This window comes from Ornithodoros turicata, chromosome 6 (assembly GCF_037126465.1).
Source record: "Ornithodoros turicata isolate Travis chromosome 6, ASM3712646v1, whole genome shotgun sequence".
Classification (NCBI taxonomy): domain Eukaryota; kingdom Metazoa; phylum Arthropoda; class Arachnida; order Ixodida; family Argasidae; genus Ornithodoros; species Ornithodoros turicata.
In genome coordinates, this window is record NC_088206.1 from 67694990 (window position 1) to 67712612 (window position 17623).

The following is a 17623-nucleotide window of genomic DNA, read 5'->3' on the forward strand; positions in this document are numbered from 1 at the left end:
CGGTTGCAAAATTTGATGAAAAAGAAAGACATCAATATATTGGCAGCTAATTCAGTTTATCGCGTGAGTTCTTAAAAGAGACGGCAGCTAGCAGAAGCGTTGAGAGAGTAACGAACCACCGCCGCTGATGTACAATACCTGCTGATTTGAAATGCAAAATTCCGCCAAAAATAGCTTCTTTTCAGAAACGTCGTCTGCGTACGAATAACGTAACGGATCCTTGAACAGCGCAGACGACAAAAATAAATAATACCGGAGAAACCGAGTGCTTTCAGTTAAATGACTCTTTAGTGTCAGCACTCTAGCGAGACATCTCTTCAGTCGTGTATGGAGGTCGTCTTTTCACCGCTTTTTTTCTAAGCAGAAGAAAAGAATAATCTCGGGACTAGACAGGCGTGACGAACTCACGCCTTTGTCTCGTCATTTGTACGTACAGAGGGGAAAGCACTATTTGTAAACAGTGCCTCGTGTTTTAATATGGGAGGCTTCGTTAGCAGACGACAGTAGAACCGAAACAGGAAGTTCGTCTAGCAACCGCGAAGCGTCGTCTGCTTTGAAAGACAAAGTGTTTTCTCTCTGTTACATACGGCTCTTCAGCGGCGTTTCAACAATAATTATTTTATTTAGAAATCGAATATATTCTCGAGAAATAGTTAAACTGTTGCTTCAGTGACTGTCAACCGAACCGAACCGAACTCGACACACTTCGATGACGAAATGGAATGGAAGCGCTACTTTCGATGTACTGGAACCGAAAAGGAAGTGCGTGCGAAACAGACGACAAGGAAACGATACTGGTATTCATCGCAGACGACACGAACTGACAAAGAAGAGTATGAGAGACTCTGCAAAGGTCGAAGTTCTCAAGGAATTCTTGTAACGACAGTGGTGTGGCGATGGTATAGAGGACAATGCTACGGGAAGAAAGCATCGTCTGCTTCTTTTTTATCGTCTCCTTCGCAATCTCTCGAATCCCAACGGGTTATTCGTGTGCGTTTTTTTTACTTCATGCGGAAGAGAAAACGCACTGCAGCGCAGAGCTAGATTCGGTGCGTGCGTGATTGACGATGGGATTGTTATAGACTGGAGGCCTCAATCATATTGTCACGAACGGTGCTCGTACGTTTTGTAAAGTTCGCCCGGAGCGGTGGCCTCGGTTTGAAGCCGAGAACTGCAGAGAATGCGATATACGCGGTGACAGCGTGATTCCGCTCAACTTCGCGCAGCTGTTCATGCAACTGACAAGCAGACGACAGACAAGCAGACGACACCACCGTCATGTAATTACGTGACACCATTTCCTCCCCCTGCGCCTGGCGCCAAACCTGTTCGGGTTCAGTAGTACACACAGTCAAACATGTTATTAACCGGGACCATTTGTATACTTCTTCATTTCCGCTCGAAGGAATAACACTTCCATTCCAGCGCCTGCATACCTGCCATGCAATATTGAGTCATGTCAGAGATCACACGTATAACAGCGAAGAAGAAGAGAAGACAGGAGAGGGAAGAAAATGATGAGGGAGGCAGAATAAAACATACTCTCAAAAGGAATGGGCCTGCGTTGCCTTGTCTTCTCATGATGAGTTCGTACACTACATAGTGTATGTACAAGTTGCGCTACCGCTAGAAAACGATACTTTAAGATGGCAAATTTCAAAAGTTTAATTTAAAAAAATCAATTTAACTTAGCCCCATTAAAATTTGGTGAAATTACCCCGCAGTACACGACAGTAGTTACCCTTTGATAAATACCGCTCACCCCATAGTTACCAGACAAGTACATACTTCAATAAGCGGCTTTTGAGACACGTTCGGTGAAACACCCTGTATCTCTCAGGGCAAGGCATGGTGCTAACGTGAATCTATAGAGCGTTGATCCAGCTCCGAGCCGCTGCGAACCATCCACACGAATATCTGCGCGTCCGGATTAAGGATCCTCTTTGCGGTTCTTGAGACGTCATGAGGGCGGTGAACCCGTTTTAAAAACTTGTTGTCCCACATCGAGACGAAAGCACACCGCCACGTCGGTAGCCCACTTGCCGGCTCTGCCGTCTATCGCTCGACATCGGACACGATATCTTACTGAAAGCGGATATCGCCCGATTTCAAACCTAACCTGGATTCCTTCTGTGTTTTTTGCAATAAATAACCTATGCAACCATCGCGTATTTAGCCCTGTCTGTATTATGTTCGAGATGTTATACCAGGCGCCAGGATACATATGTGCGATACCAGGATATATCCAGGGTGTTTTTTTTTAAGCTGCAACGAATTTTCATAAAATGGGGAGTTAATTACCTTAGGACGCTTTTACTTTTGTCATTGGAGTACTCGATGTGGCTGCTACTAGGAAACCGCATTTTTTCTCAATTAGGGGACTAATTAACGGAGATATATCAATCAACTTATTAATGATTGACTTTGGGGAGCACATCGCATTTGCGATATTAAAGCCTGAGCTTCACATGATCCGCTCGAGTGACTGGCGAAGCACAAAAGTAATCGCAGCGCGCGCCCCGGACCTTAACTATTTCAGCTCTGCCGTCTGCTGCAAACCGTAAGTGATCGGCGAAAGAACGACAGCGACGTCGATATCTCCGCCCTCACTTATAACGTCACAGAAAAACGTCATACGCTATCCATTCAAACCCTCACCGCGGTATGTTTCACGATCTTTGTCGCGCATGACATTTTATTTATTTATTTTTTTTCCCTAGGGTGGAGACATCGACGTCACTGTAGCTCTTTTCCCGATCACTTGCGGTTTGCAGCAGACGGCAGAGCTGAAATAGTTAGGCGTGTGGCGCGCTGCTATTACTACTGTACTTCGTCAGTGCTTTGAGCGGATCATGTGAAGATCAGGCTTTATTTATCGTAATTGCAATGTGCTCCCTAAAGTCAATAATTAGAAAGTTGATTAAAATTAGTCCCCTAACTGAGAAAAAAAATGCGTTTTCCTAGTAGCAGCCCCGTAGAGTAACCCAGTGACAAATGTAAAAGCGCCCTAAGAGAACTCCCCCTTTTATGGAAATTTGTTGCAGCTAAAAAGAAACACCCTGTTTATGATAGGTGGATATACTGAAACTTGCAAATGCTGCCTGAAACAAATGCAGAACTGTAACACGACCCTGGCGGCGTCTAAATCTCCTAAACAACGTAAACCTCACGTAATCACGTTTTCTCGTTTACGGCAAGTGCAACAACATCCTACGAACACTGCGTGTTACGTTACCAGTTCAAAAATTCCCACTAAAATCACGCGCTATGTACAATGCAGACGACATCGATACACAAAATATAAGCAGACGACGAAAACTCTCGGCACCAACGAAAACAAATACATATTTTTGTGCGTCCTCCCCCTCAGCCTGTCATCTAGGTGATTGATGACGTAAGCTCGTGCACGGTTCTACAAGTAGACAATCATCGCGAAGCGCCGAAAAGAACGCCACCTGCTGAGTCTGAAACGAACCACACCAACGTGTCGTCTGCTACGAAAAACTTTCCAATTTAAAGCGATGACGATGCGATTTTTCTTTCTTGGACGTATCGGAGGTATTGATCTGGAAACAATGTGGCTCGTTCAAAACGGGTCCTGACACCCTGTTACAGCGATACAGAGTTACTGCGGCCGATATCGAACACTAAATAAACGTCGAGTGTCGGTAAATTGTTCCATTGTTTCAGGGCGGAGACGACTGCATGAAACAGCGTGCACGGAGGCGTAGTTCGTGTCCAACCTCATTGCAGACAATAAAGACTGACTCCAAACACAAACAGTCCATAAGGGAGATTGGTTCGATATTCATTAGATGACCTTGAACGCAAAGCCAGAGTTGTTTACGTAGTACACTATCGTACTACAGCTGTCGAACTGAACCGCGCTCATCAATAAATTGTGGCCGTTGTCAAACTCGAAACAAGTCGATGAAATGTCGCTCACGCGAGGTACACGAGCTTCACTTTGGATTTTGTAATGTTCTCGTTGGCATATGCACATGATATGCCATAAATGATTACGCTGAACATAATGCGAAATGAGTTAAATTTGGTGAAGCCTTCCTGCGAAATTAAACAAACGTAACCTATGTATGCCTATTTCGATAAGCTTCTATTATTTCCTTCCTTTCCCTGTGTGTGTGTGTGTGCGTGTGTGTGTGTGTGTGTGTTTTGTGTGTGTGTTTTGTTTTTCATAAAAGTTGTAACTTCTGGCACCAGCGTGCATAAAGCTCGTTGTGTGTCTCCTTCCAATCGTCTCGTTTTTTCGCCTCTTTTCGTCTTTAGTAATGCGTATCTTACCCCACCATGTTTCACTGTGCAATCGTCTAAGAACACTTTGGCTGTTCTTTTCTTTCTTTCTTTTTTTTCTGCTACACGCATCCTGCTTTTCACTGCGTACACATTTAGAAAAGAGATCTCAGTAGTAAACCAGTAGGTAAGGAACAAGTAAGATTGTAAGCCGAAGCCAATTCACATCAGGCTCGAGTGTAGCTGACACTTGGGATATTAATGTATATACACGCTTGTCTGAAATCAACACCCCCGTAGTTTATTCCATCTCTAATCTCCATGTGTTTCAGTACTATTTCTTTCGAGTAACAAACATGCGCAGCATATGGTCCACCATAAATAGGGTTTTCGGAGTTTTCATTTTGGAAAATTCGGAGGGTGTTTATCGGAGTTTTCAACTTTTCGGAAATTCGGAGTTTCTCTGAGGATTAAAAAGTCTGAAAAATGAACGGCGCCAATTTCGGAGAATTGCGGAGCAGTCATCGCAGAGACAATGCAAGGAAATGATGTGCAAAAGTGACTGGGACCACACGATGTAACGCACGGATGTTTTAATACCGAGAGCTATATTGAAGTACAAACAAGTGTATCTGCACAAATTGTGAATGGTGCCCAGACTCAAAATGAGTAGCAGCTGTGACGGACACAGGACTATTATGTGCCAAACTAGCCCAGTACCTGGGGTCAAGTAGAGTCACTAGGGTCGAGGATACATAGAACAGATGGGATAAGTGTGTGTTGTATCCTCCTTTTGGGCCATTCATGCGTCCAGCGACCCTGAAGGAGGCTACCACTTCTGACCTTTTGTTTTTAGTTGTGAATCAGTTTGAAGTCGAAATCTATAGGTGTGGAAGAAGGGAGACAAAGGAAGAAGGAAACGGGAAGAACCTTAAGGCCGCCCCGTGGGCGTTGGAAAAATCGGAGTTTATCGGATAAATCCGATGTTTTGCAAAAAAAAAATATCGGAGGGAGTTCATCGGAGTCTATCGGATAAATCCGAAAAGTCGGAAGCCTACACTCTTAAAAATGAACTTCACCGCATAGCAAGCTCCTAGCCAACCATCATCGCGAATGATATCGTTATCTGCCCTGATTTGTTGAAAATGGGAGGCGTACGCCTTTTCTGTGACAATTATGAACAGCATAAGTGTCACAAAAAGGCGTACGCCTCCCATTTTCAACAAATCAGGGCAGATAACGATATCATTCGAGATGATGGTTGGCTAGGAGCGTGCTATGCGGTGAAGTTCATTTCTAAGTGTGTAACCATAAAATACAATATTGGCACAACGCTTTCAAGCGCAACGAAGTTAATATGGGCTGCGGAACTACTGACTGGCGATTTCAGACAACCGTGTCGCGGGCAGTACTCTAGGCGTAAATAAACTATATCCACGTAATTACAAAATACATTCAATTAAAATGCGTATCAATGAACGGGAAGAGGATTTGATTGTTCGCACACGCAAAAAGTACGACATAACGCTTCAGAAGCCCCCAGAACAACGTTGATAAACACTTTCAATATAAATTTCAACACCATACATCGAATTCTGACAAGGTATAGCTAACGGCCATGCCGCACTGAGAGGGTGTACACACACACACCGATTTGCAAAGCAGAAATTCGATGTACACAAATTCTATATACACAAATTCGGTGTACACAAATTCTATATACACAAATTCGGTGTACACAAATTCTACGTACACGAAGCACGGCACTCTTTTGACTTTGCCGTCGCTCCTGTGACCTGACAGCGACCACTTTCGCCGCATAAACTCAATAAAAAGGAAGAGCCCCTCCGGTGAAGCGTCACATGGCATCTTCTAAGAACAGGTTGCCTCTCCTTACCTGCCCCTTCGAACGGCCTTGAAACTCCAAATGCCCCACCTGACGGTCAGACCAAATTAGAGAACAGCCACAGGAAACGGCGACCGGCTGGCAAAAAAATTAAAAAAAAAACAAGGCGAAGAATTCGCTCGCTCTCGGAGCATACCTAGGAGCATGCCTGCTGCTGCTGGCGCATGTGTGCTGTCTCACTTTTTTTTTAATGACTAAATGAACGAGAGAGAATATCAGCGAAGATGACGGTAGCTGTTCAGATGGTGTCTAATAAGCCATAGGGGGACGATTAAAAGATATTATTATGTGTACAGCGGATAGAAGATGGCTGGGAAGATGGTTTACATGCAGGCTTCGCGAGGACTGTAGAATGCGGTTGGATGCTTCGGAATCTAGGCCAGGGGGTGTTTTTAGGGGAAAGTGAGGATGTGAGCTTGCCTGCTTTCGTAATCCTGCTAATTTTTCGGCAGTTGAGTACGCTGAACGCAAGGAGGAAGTTTTGTGAAAGTTTGTTACGTTAAGGACTTTTGTTTGCATTTGAAAGTGACGATTAAGCCACAAATTGGCCCGGTTTCACCAACGTTGGTCAAATTTGAACCGAGACTAATAAGGCTGCTAGAACTTAGTACTAGAAGTTAGTACTAGATTTTCTTTTACAAACGTTGGTTGGAGATGTGACGAATGTTGATCTTGGTTCAAACGTTAATCAGCGTTGGTGAAACATTGCCAAAGTATACCGTCTTGGGTCCAATAACAGCGTTATTCCTTGTCAAGAACAAAAATATTTCGAAGGTGAACTGGTGTAAATGACATATAAAAACGTGAACGCAGATACCTTTTTAAAAAAAAAACACCACCCACACATAAACCGACACTACACTCGCAAATCGCTTGGAAAATTAATTTTATATTCCAATTCGAAGTCAAGACTCGGCCCTTCTGTGACACTACGATACGCTGTCGACGCTGTTTTTCAACTTATTTCTCTTTCCGCGCAGCCGCCATCCAAGTTTCAAGTGAGCAGAAAAAAGAGATGACCTCTCCGAAATAACTTCCTCAATCCACAGCAGCTGTGCTTCAGTTCGTGCAGTGACCACGACTCACGCTATAGAGAGTCATGGATTATTGTTTGCCGATTGACCAGCTGAGAGCATCACGCTTTCAACCGGCACGCCGAACGGCCGGGACTATCGTAATGTATACACTCATGTGACGGAAGTCTCATCAATCGTGGTGGGAAAATGGACTCTTTCGTGCATGCGTAGAGTTTGTGTCCTGTCCATTAAGACGTGTCGTCGGGTCGATGTCCAACATGATGTCCAACAACATGTCCAACGGCCAGCAGTCCGCCCTTCCAACCTGTTCATCCGCAAGAGGCCCCCTGGAAAGGCGTCGGAAAGTTGCGCCAGTATGGCGTAATTTCTAGCACACTTGACCGGTAACGAAGATCTGTGGGCTCGATACCAGCTGGTTGCGCCAACAACACCGAATATCCTCTGAGTGATATCCGAGGGACACCCATCGGACGTACGAACTCGTTAGGACATCATTCGTACATCCAGAGGATGTTCGGTGTTGTTGGGGTGGTGGAATAGCCAAGGTCGTGCTGAAGACTGGAAGGTGGTGGGTTCGAACCCTGCCACCGCGGCTGTGCTGTCTGAGGTTTTCCCTGGGTTTTCCGAAGACTTTCCAGACGAATGACGGCACAGTTCCCCTTGAAGCCGGCCCAGGACGTATACTAACCCCCCTGTCCCCCACTCCTTCCTGCTGTCCACCCCTGTTTGTAGTCGCGTGTAGTAAGTAAAATTACTACTAAAGCTCCGTGTGTCAAATTAGTCAAAAAAGTTACCTCGATACCGCAGTGCCCTTAAGCCTGCCGCGCAAGACTCTTGTATATCGAAGTTTTTCTTTTATATCGAACGAAAGGCGATAACTCAGATTTAATACGGAGTACACTGGTGCATTGGTAGCACTGTTACTATAGAAACTAAGAATACATTCTTAACTCCTTTAGTTCCGCGGCGAGCCGGCTGACATCTCCATATTTTTTCTCCTACCATCATCATCATCCTTTAAACGCACAACATAAGGTCAAAATTCGTTAGAAAGTAACAATTTTATGTCGTCGCAGCAGCGTAGTAAACTGCGTCACGTTTCTTGAGAACGGACGATAACTTAACCGCTACCCTTATAGCGATCATAATGCAAAGAAGTATTCTCACGCGCTTCCTGTACAATGTACGGTCTTCATCAAATTAGTTTTAGCGATGGGATATAGACGCAACGTGATATTAAACGTAGCGTGAAAGTCATTCACCAGAGAAGACGCAGGTAACAGAACAGTCTATGCAGTTGAAAGTGCTCCGAAAGCACTGCCGACAGCACTCGTTTAGCTGAGAACTCTTTAAATACTCTACCTTATACACTTTACGATCTTCCTAAGAGCGAACCCACCTTACAGCATGCCGAACAAAAGAGGAGCCGTTTAGCAGTACATAGCCCTCTTGAGCGGAAGTTATATGTTCCTTCCATATTTCCTCCGCATCTACATTCCTGGCGAAACATTACGACGTTCGCTTCCACCATGCAGGGTCATAAAAAAACTGACTACCGCCATTTCTGAGGGCAGGGGGGGCTGAGTGGAACGAGAACAACAAAGCCATTCTCAAAATGGTCTTATGTACAGCCTGTGTCTGATGTAAGAGAACGGCATTCTTCGGGATACGCAATGCGTCGCGAAGGCGACAAAGTGTGGTACATGAGCGATATTTCGGCGTGTATATCGCTCTCGCTCGATGATCGTAAAAGGGGTTTTAATGACCGCTTGTGTACGCGTGTAGCACATGGTGCAAGATGTTCCGTGCGGGGCCGGTGTGCATAGCGGAAGGTTGGCGGCAAGGTGTAAATATGCAGAAACACATCCTCGGTTGAAGGGGGATTCGTTTGACAAAACTGCTGGCCCTAATACAAGACAGTGAAAGAAGAAATTACCCAATGAGAAATAAATTCGTATTACGTGTAATTCTACTCCTTGCGATTTAATTGTGTTTGCTTTGTGCCCTTCGAAAAAAAAAAAAAAAGAAGAGAAAGAAGAAGGTTGTGTCGGGCCACCGTCTACTAACATCGTCTTAGGACATTTGCTATGCCTGGTTCGTTTTCTATTTCCTCTTTTTTTTTTGTATATCGAACTCTTCGGAGCGTTAGATGTGCCTGTATGTTATAGTTGCGTTTCGGAACGTCGAATTCTTCGGAGTGTTACAGGTCCCTATAATTTTGGCTGTTGACTTCCGACATAACGAACTCTCCAGACCGTTACATGAGCCTAGATTTTTTAGTTGCGTTTCGGCATATCGAACTCTCTAGATCATTACATATGCATATATTTTTGTATTGACGTTCGACATACCGAAATCTCCATAATGTTACATGTGCAGGGTTTCTTCAGTTGAATATCGGTACGCCGAAATCTCGAGAGCGTTACATGTGCCCGGTTTCTTGGATCGACTTTCGGTAGAGCGAACCCTCCGCGTCTTTCTTTCATGTTTTTTTTTTCTTCGCGCTATTTCCCATAGATGAAGATGGCGTCCGGATATTACGATCCTATACGAGACAGCTCATGACTGAATGAAATCGCTTCCTACACTTAACACACGAAAAAAAAAAGCACGATAAAATAAAGCACCGAAGATGTACATACAAGTTCATAAGGTTCATCTTCGAACACATTTTACACACGAAAGAGGTGCTTACATATGCAACCAAGCACTAAACAAATCAACGTAACTTTAAAAAGAACGATCCACTCTCAATGTATTTACAGCCAGCCATCGTGTTGAGACTTCATTTCCTGTTTTTGACATCTCGCGTAGCAAAATCCTCTTCAACATGCGCTTGCACGTTGCCGAGACGCAGTCTGCAGGACAAGGTTGCGGGCGCAGGAAATGTTAGGCACACCCATAATGCCTCATATCGGGGCGTCGAAGCATACACTTACGCGAGCTTCTTTGACAGCGACCTCCCCCGCCCTAAAAAAAAAGAAAAAGTAATAAAAAAGCACTTCCTTTTTCATATGCGTTTTCACGGGAACCACAACTGGCAACCTTGTGAAAGCGGTACTTTTACATCTGCTAGAACTCGACGATATCGATATGTGACATGTGCGGGTGACTTGCGTTTTTGCGTGCGCAGCTTCATCAAAATAAGGTGCCGAGCTGGGGGGGGGGGGGGGGGGCATATATTTATTAGAACAAAGAAAGAAAAAATACGGGGAGGAAAGGTCAGCCAAACGGCACGTCGGCTTGCTATTCCGCAAAAAATAAAAAAGGAAAGAAAAGAGCGAAAGAAAAATAAATAAAAGTAAAATATAAAGAAGAGAGACGAATTGGGAAATAAAGGCTAAACTAATAAAAGGTGAAAGCAAGATGAGATAGATTAAAGACAGAGATGACTTTAAAAAAAAAAAAGGATGAGGGTAATGCGTATGAAGGTGAGAGGTGAGGGTGGGGCAGTGAAGAATGAGATATGGCACGAGTTGAGTTCACAGGCTGTTCATGAGACCTGTGTCGCTGAGGAACTTCAAAAACTGTTTTTGTCACAAACCGCGCTGTGCGGGATGTCGTATATACTGGGCCGAGCAGAGTGGCCAGAGAAAAGTCTGTGCACCGCAGCTCGAGTAGGCATCGTCTGAGCGCGGCTCGAGGGGTATCGAATGTCCGGCACTTGAGGAGAAGATGTGGAATATCAGCTTCAACAGCGCAAATGGGGCCTTTTTGGAGGAGTGGAGAAGACTCGTTTGATAGAGAAGCTGAGGTGTATGACATTTATTCAGAGCTGTACGTTGGAGTCAGTCTATTAGGACCGTGTGATTCATCGTGAGTAACGTTAACCAATGATTTGACCTTTGGCAGATTGTTGTGAAAATGGCAGGTTTTTCTTTCTATCTCTTTTGTTCCTTTTTTGGGGGTGGGGTGGGGGTAGGGTCTGGTTATGGGAGGAGCCGAATTTGTCGTGTGACGAATTCAATCCCTCTCTGGTATTTTGTTTGTTTTTTCGGCAACATCAACATCAACATTGTACATAATAGGCTGAAGATGCTTATCAGTTATCGCACCTTACCGGCACCTCGCGGCACTCCCTTGCATCTCTAAGACGTATAGGTAATTCAGTCGCGGAAGTACAAGATTGTATAAATACAGACGTGATTGGTGTTGGTAAACTCGTTCGTGACTATACCTTGCTTCTAACGCGACGTTGCACACGGACACTAGTTTGGAACTCGAAGTCCACTAGGGGGCGGAATTAGCGCCGAGTCGGACACGGTCAAGTTATAATCTGCCCCGCGTTATAGGCTAGCTTTGTTATGGTAACAAACCGTTTCGGTAGTGGACTGGAAGTCTCATATTTAATGCTACATAGCAATGATATACGTATTATATACTACTATTCCTAAAAAGAAAAAGATATAGGCTGTAAGACATGTGGTAACGTGTGCACTGCTTCTAGTGTAGCTGAAGTTGCTCAGTTTTCACTCAAGCGCTGTTTCTCGTGGAATTTCGACTCACAACGTCGAAGCAGACGTAGCAAATCACGGAGCCATCGACACCCGCAAACTATTTCGAATTAGCAATTTCTTCAAATTAGCAATTTAATCGAATTAGCAATTTATTCCAATTAGCAATTTATTCCAATTGGCAATTTATTCCGATTGCGTGAACGCCGCCACTGAGAAACATTTCATGCGAGAAACGTCTGGGACATTTCAAGCAACCGGTATCTCCGACACAAACTGACGGAAACAGGTTTCCTGCCTTCAAGTTCACAGAGGTTAGACCTAGTGGCCGAGCCACACGTAACCTGCTGCACGAGAAAGGACGAGGGTGACAAAAAAGCGACTATTTAATCCGTAGCAGAAGCCGTTATCCTTGCGGCCGATGTGGTCGACCCTCATTGCAGACGACAGCCACACGACGCCGCAGGTCTAATCCGTGTCATAAACACGGGTAATGGGGCGAAGTAACCGGATCGTGTCCCGTGGCTTATTCGGCTGAAAGAGGCTGAAATCGATGTTGCAACGATGACAACATTGGGTGGATACTTATTTATCTCGTCTTATTTTTTTCCTCCGTAGGTTACTGGTATAGGTATGTTTGTTTCTGTGGAGGAATTCAATGGCCTTGTGCTGGCCTAAGCTCTTTACGCAGTTTTCTGCGCGAATTGTTCAGAATGTTTTTCACTTTCACAAGAAAGAATGTTTCACTTTGTAGTCGTTAAGCCTGCGGGCCCCAGTTACGCTAAGCAAAGAAGAAAAAAAAGAGATACACAACAGACAAACAAATAAGAACACTAAAACATCTTAGGTTTCGTGGATGTCGCGGCCCATTCGACATAGCTATTTTCCCCTTCTTACACACACACATTCCATGCTTATTTACTTTCATATATGAGTGATATTTAGTAAATATCAACCTCTCATATTTTCCTTCCGACGGTTCCCGACACAAGCCTACAAGCTGTCTTTACATCAAACCCCTAATATCGAACCTCCTTTTTTTCTTTCATTACAGATCCTAGACGGAACTACACCGCGGAACGATATACGTCCGGACGCACTACTTTCACCGCCATTCTTGAGAAACCACCGCCGCGACATAACCTAATCCACAAAACCAAATTCCATTCACAAATCGGCATCTCGCCGTGGCCACTACAAAGGCTTCGTATGCACGGCAATCATTAACTGAGCCCTACATCACGACTTCAACCATGTAATCACGTTATTCGTCGGAAATCACTTCGGGGTGAACTATGAACAAGCGGTATGGCGCGGGGGAAGCAGCTCGCATTCTACAACAACGGAACGTGACATGTTCCTGTGGACACCTTTGACCTCCGCGAAGACCTCTTGATCTCCGACATGGCTCAACTGTATCGCGTGGAGCAGCTGAGTGTTTTTTTGACGGGCAAGGTATTCTGATTTGATGGGGGTGTTATTAGAGGGTGTGGGGGTCTGTTCTTGAGAGATGGTGACGTTCGATACCGAAAAAAATTGCGCCGACTTCGGGCAAAGTGGCGCTGCGGGACGAAGGAATGTTGGCTCGATTTAGAGTGCAGATTAGGCTTAGGAATGTGCGAAGGTGAGCTGATTGTGCAGGCTGTATATAGGGTGATGTCGGGTTGTTGTTCGGGTGTGCGCGGAATGCGAAGTATAGGGAGATGGCTTTAGTATTGTTGGTAGTACCAGATAAGACAGGACGTTTTGGAAGCCGTGTAACCACATCCAAAAGGTGATTCCGATACCTGATATAGGTAGCTGACAACTGTGAATCCTGATGAATCGAATTTCACGAGGAGCACCTTTCTTTTTTGTATGTGGAGCTGAGATACGAAAATAACGCGAAATTTTACGGTTGAAATTTTTGTTGTGAATCTTTTTTTGATACGAGCGGAATGTGACATACTGTGGAAAGCATCTTCACCGCACGATTCGTCTGTGCTGTGGAGAAGCTATTTTTATTCCTGTGGTCTAAAAAACATTCGGGGGGATGCGTTTAGTGCTACTGCTTGTTTTTAATGTGCAGATTTATGACACGCTCCAGCAGTGCACCCCGCATGTTGTTCTACTTTTTTTTTTTTTTTTTATCGCCATAAACTTAGGTCTAGCAGCCTCCGGTGTTGGTTGCCTCAACGAGCCGGTCCAACGGCAACTTTTGGAGCACATCAGTAAATGAAACAATAAATAATAAACAAATAAATAAATAAATAAAAATAAATCAAAGCGATGCTGCAGGATAAATCCAACACAATGTTTTGGGAAACGCGGCGACGCACACAACATAACTTGGGGGCCCTTCGAAATTTCTAGGTACGCCGACGTCTTACTCGGATCCCAAACGTTTCCACATGTGTCACATTCTCCTTGATGGGCATGCGTCACCTCCCATTAGAAAAGCAAACGCCTCTATATATTTGCAGGGTGGGCGTTCACCCAGCACACTACCTTGAGCACACACACACACGCACAGGAGCCCGAGAAACAAAGCAATCGTGGTACAGGCGTGGGTAGGAGGGTTTGCCCAAGAAACGTCAAAGTCTCGGGGCGCGGTTCCTCGACGAAACGGGCTAGACCGGAGGCTTCAAGGCGGGGGAGTCTTCAGACGGCACGTCTCGGTACAGGGGCAGAATAGTGACAGGTGTCTATATGGACTGGAATGATCGCTTCATTATTATGGTGTAATGAATCCGGGCTAGCGTACACACGTTCGCTCCGTTTGGTTTCACTGGGGAGGTGGGAGGGGGTGCCAACACGTGATGGGGGGGGAGGGGGTTATTATAGGTACAGAGCGTGTGCGAACCAGCGGCGTATAACCAGAAAAATATTTAGGGAAGAGTTCTACGGGGACTTTACATGGGGGAGGAGGATTCCTCTCGTTTCCCTCTCCCAAATGCAGTACCAAACGTACGATTTCGGGGGGGGGGGTTGAACTCCCTAACCCCCCTCCCCCTCTGGCTACGCCAGTGGTTCGAACCAAGAAATTGCAAAACAAACACATGAACGAATAAAAAATTGCAGTATTCCTGTGATTTGGTTCAGGACTACAATTTATCTGTACTAAGACTATTAACTGACTACATAGCAAAAGAGAGAGAGAGAGAGAGAGCGAATAAAAGCGAGAAGGAAAATATGTGAATCAGTGGAAATGAACCATAGATTGAGTAAAATACTACACTGTTAGAAGAAGAAAAAAGCGCAATTTTAGTGCTTTTACGGTTTCGACGCTTTGCCATAACAAATAGTCTCTTTTGTGAATAAATACACACGGAGGTTTATGCGACGCTCAGGAACTATTTGCTGTGCGGGGGCTAAAAAAATGGGGGTGATTGCTACCGAAAGGTACCAGAACCTGTCTAATTGCTCCACAGTTGCTTTTCATTTCGATTTCTTTTTCTTTTTCTCGAGTGTGTAAGGGTGTAATAAACGAGTGCGAGTTGCGAAGAAACATGGCCGATTTCTGTACACTAATGCAAAACCGGAACAGAAACTATATTCACGTTGCCCACGAATCTGTCGCACACGGCATTTTATTCGCAGAGAAAGAAGTAAAAGGCGAAGGCCGTCCGCCCTCCGAGACCTTGCGTAATGCCTATTACTAGCGACGTCTACTTTGACCGCGCTTCTCAAAGGGCAGGAACCTTCTTGATATGAACGCAGAAGGAAAAGTGGTTGCCCCCCTCTTCCACAGTTGCCTGCCCAACTTGCGCTTCAGCCAACTTTGGCCAGCGTCGTTACGGAGTCACTGCTCTTCGCGGTGGTGCTTCGAGAAAGGGGAGGGAAGGCCCCAAATTATTATTATTGCTCAAGAAGAATCTTCTGGACCTGCGTAGCTCGTTTTCTTTTTGTTTTTAGAAAAAAAAAAGAAGAAAACAAGAACGCGAAAAGAAAATGAGAAACGGGAATCGAGAGATTGTGGAATGCTAATTTGTCTGCTGCTTTGCTTTCTTTCGTAGCAGACGACAGCGATGCGTGCGAAGAAGGTCGTCTGCTTTGTGTGACTTGCTCGACTTGTGTGTGCAGTGCAATGTAGGGGTGAGGGGGAGATGATTACATAGGCGATGGTAATGGATGTGCCGTGTTTTGCTCAGACATCTTCAGGCAAAGAAAAACAAAAGCGACCAATTGGTGTTCGGGAGCCTTGCAAATAAAGGAAGTGGAAGTATGCTTTTTTTCTTCTATAACTCGTGTCAACGTGTTGAAATTGGGGACTACTTACGTGTTATGTCAAAACGATTGTTTACTAGTGTACAAAGTAAAGAGGGCTACAAAGCAGAGTTAATAGAGTTATGACCACGTCACGAATACTTACAAAATAAAGTCCACGTGTAAAATTTCTCACAATAAAACATTTTTCGAGACACGTTCACAGATTTGACCCTCCCGTTACTATAGCTGTAACATGTGACTTTTTTTTTTTTTTTTCGTACAACATGTTACGCGTACTCCCAGACACAAATGTTCTTGTCTACATTCTCAAAGAGAACTCGATGTATTAGCTCTATTTATTTTTATGAACTACATATGTTTGCTCGCGTTGTCTTTCTGTTCCGTTCTATACATTGGAGTTTTCTGCGTAATTTATTTTTTGTGTATATGTTCAAGCTGTTTCTATCTTAACCAACAGAAAAAGGTTGTATATATCCAGCAGAAAATAAATAATATTCCTACTGCTCAGTAAAAATTAACGAATTCCAGTGATATCAGAGGGCACTACTACTCAGCGTGGTATTGTGTTGTCTAATTGTAAAATTCCAATCACGTCAACGATTCATTCCATACCCGTAGTACGTTGACACAGTTGACAAGTTACCAACCGGCTACTGAGCATAGATATCTGTGAAAATCAGACCCAATACTGTGTTGTTTATCACACTTGGGTTTCGTGACAACGACATTACCTTATCGGTGATAACTGACAGCTTGTTGACCGGCGAAACGCCGAGCTGTCACCACTACCGCACTCATTCACACAGAAAAAGGGGGAAAAAATAAAAAGCAGCAAGGAAAGGCGTTTTTCGTCGCACCCTCATGTCATTTCTCCACGATGTTGCGGTAGCTTATCGACTACCTGCACCACCTTTTTTCTTGAGGCAGAATCCTCGAACATGACAGCCTTGCTCCAAATACGCCACCCAACCCGCCCACATAAAAACCCTGTTTCCCAACCGACTCAAAACAAAAGGGGCCCACACGAATTTGACACGTATCGTCCTGGCTGACACTCACCCTTGCAGATAAGGCCGACGGGGTCGCAGGACAGTCCGAACTCCTTGGCACAGGGCTCATCCGACGAGCACTTTTCACCCGTTAGCCTCGCGCACATCAACCCACACGGACACTTGGTTGTTTTTGCAGTCCTACCTGCGGGACAATCGCTAACGTCAACACCACAGGCACATTTTAAAACCGAAACCCCCGCTTCATTGTCACTTTTTGTCGCAGACGAATTTTCGTCAAGCGATGACACTGGCGATGAGGGCGCCGCGGCTGAACCCGTCGTCGGCAACGAAGACACCGGCACAAGCACAAAGACGACGACTAAAGCTGTGGAAATCAACAGACGCCTATTGCCAGCCATAACAAGGCCGGTTTCCACGGCGTAGAACGCCAACAGAACACAGCAGAAGACGTTCCAGAAAGCGTGCAGAAATCAAAGCAGGTGGTCGTCTGCTGCCATCCGGCTTTGAGCGTGGCCGGCCCTTGACTAGCGATTCCGTGGGATTCCTTTGCAGAGGCGAGGGGGGCCGGGAAACAAGAAAAACGACTCAAGGGAAGAGCGACCCCAAACTCTCTTTCCCGACCGGCGATGTAGGATTGAGGGGCTGCCGTTGGAGAAGTGCTAATTTTTTTTCTTTGCTTATCTACTTTGCTCTTTCTTGTGTGTAATTTGTAGCGTTGTTTCGTCGTCTGCGACGAATGAAAAAGCAGAAGAC

The 17623-nt window shown here is 45.0% G+C and overlaps 1 protein-coding gene across 2 annotated transcripts in view; it reads right to left on the bottom strand.

Moving 5' to 3' along the window:
• Positions 1-17381, bottom strand: part of LOC135397139 (putative epidermal cell surface receptor) — a 68002-nt gene extending 50621 nt beyond the window's left edge. For both annotated transcript variants that reach the window (XM_064628506.1, XM_064628505.1), the window contains exon 1: positions 16917-17381. In XM_064628506.1, the coding sequence (XP_064484576.1) occupies positions 16917-17268 (352 nt within the window). In that variant the 5' untranslated portion in view covers positions 17269-17381. The remainder of the gene's footprint in view (positions 1-16916) is intronic.
• Positions 17382-17623: the final 242 nt, after the last annotated feature.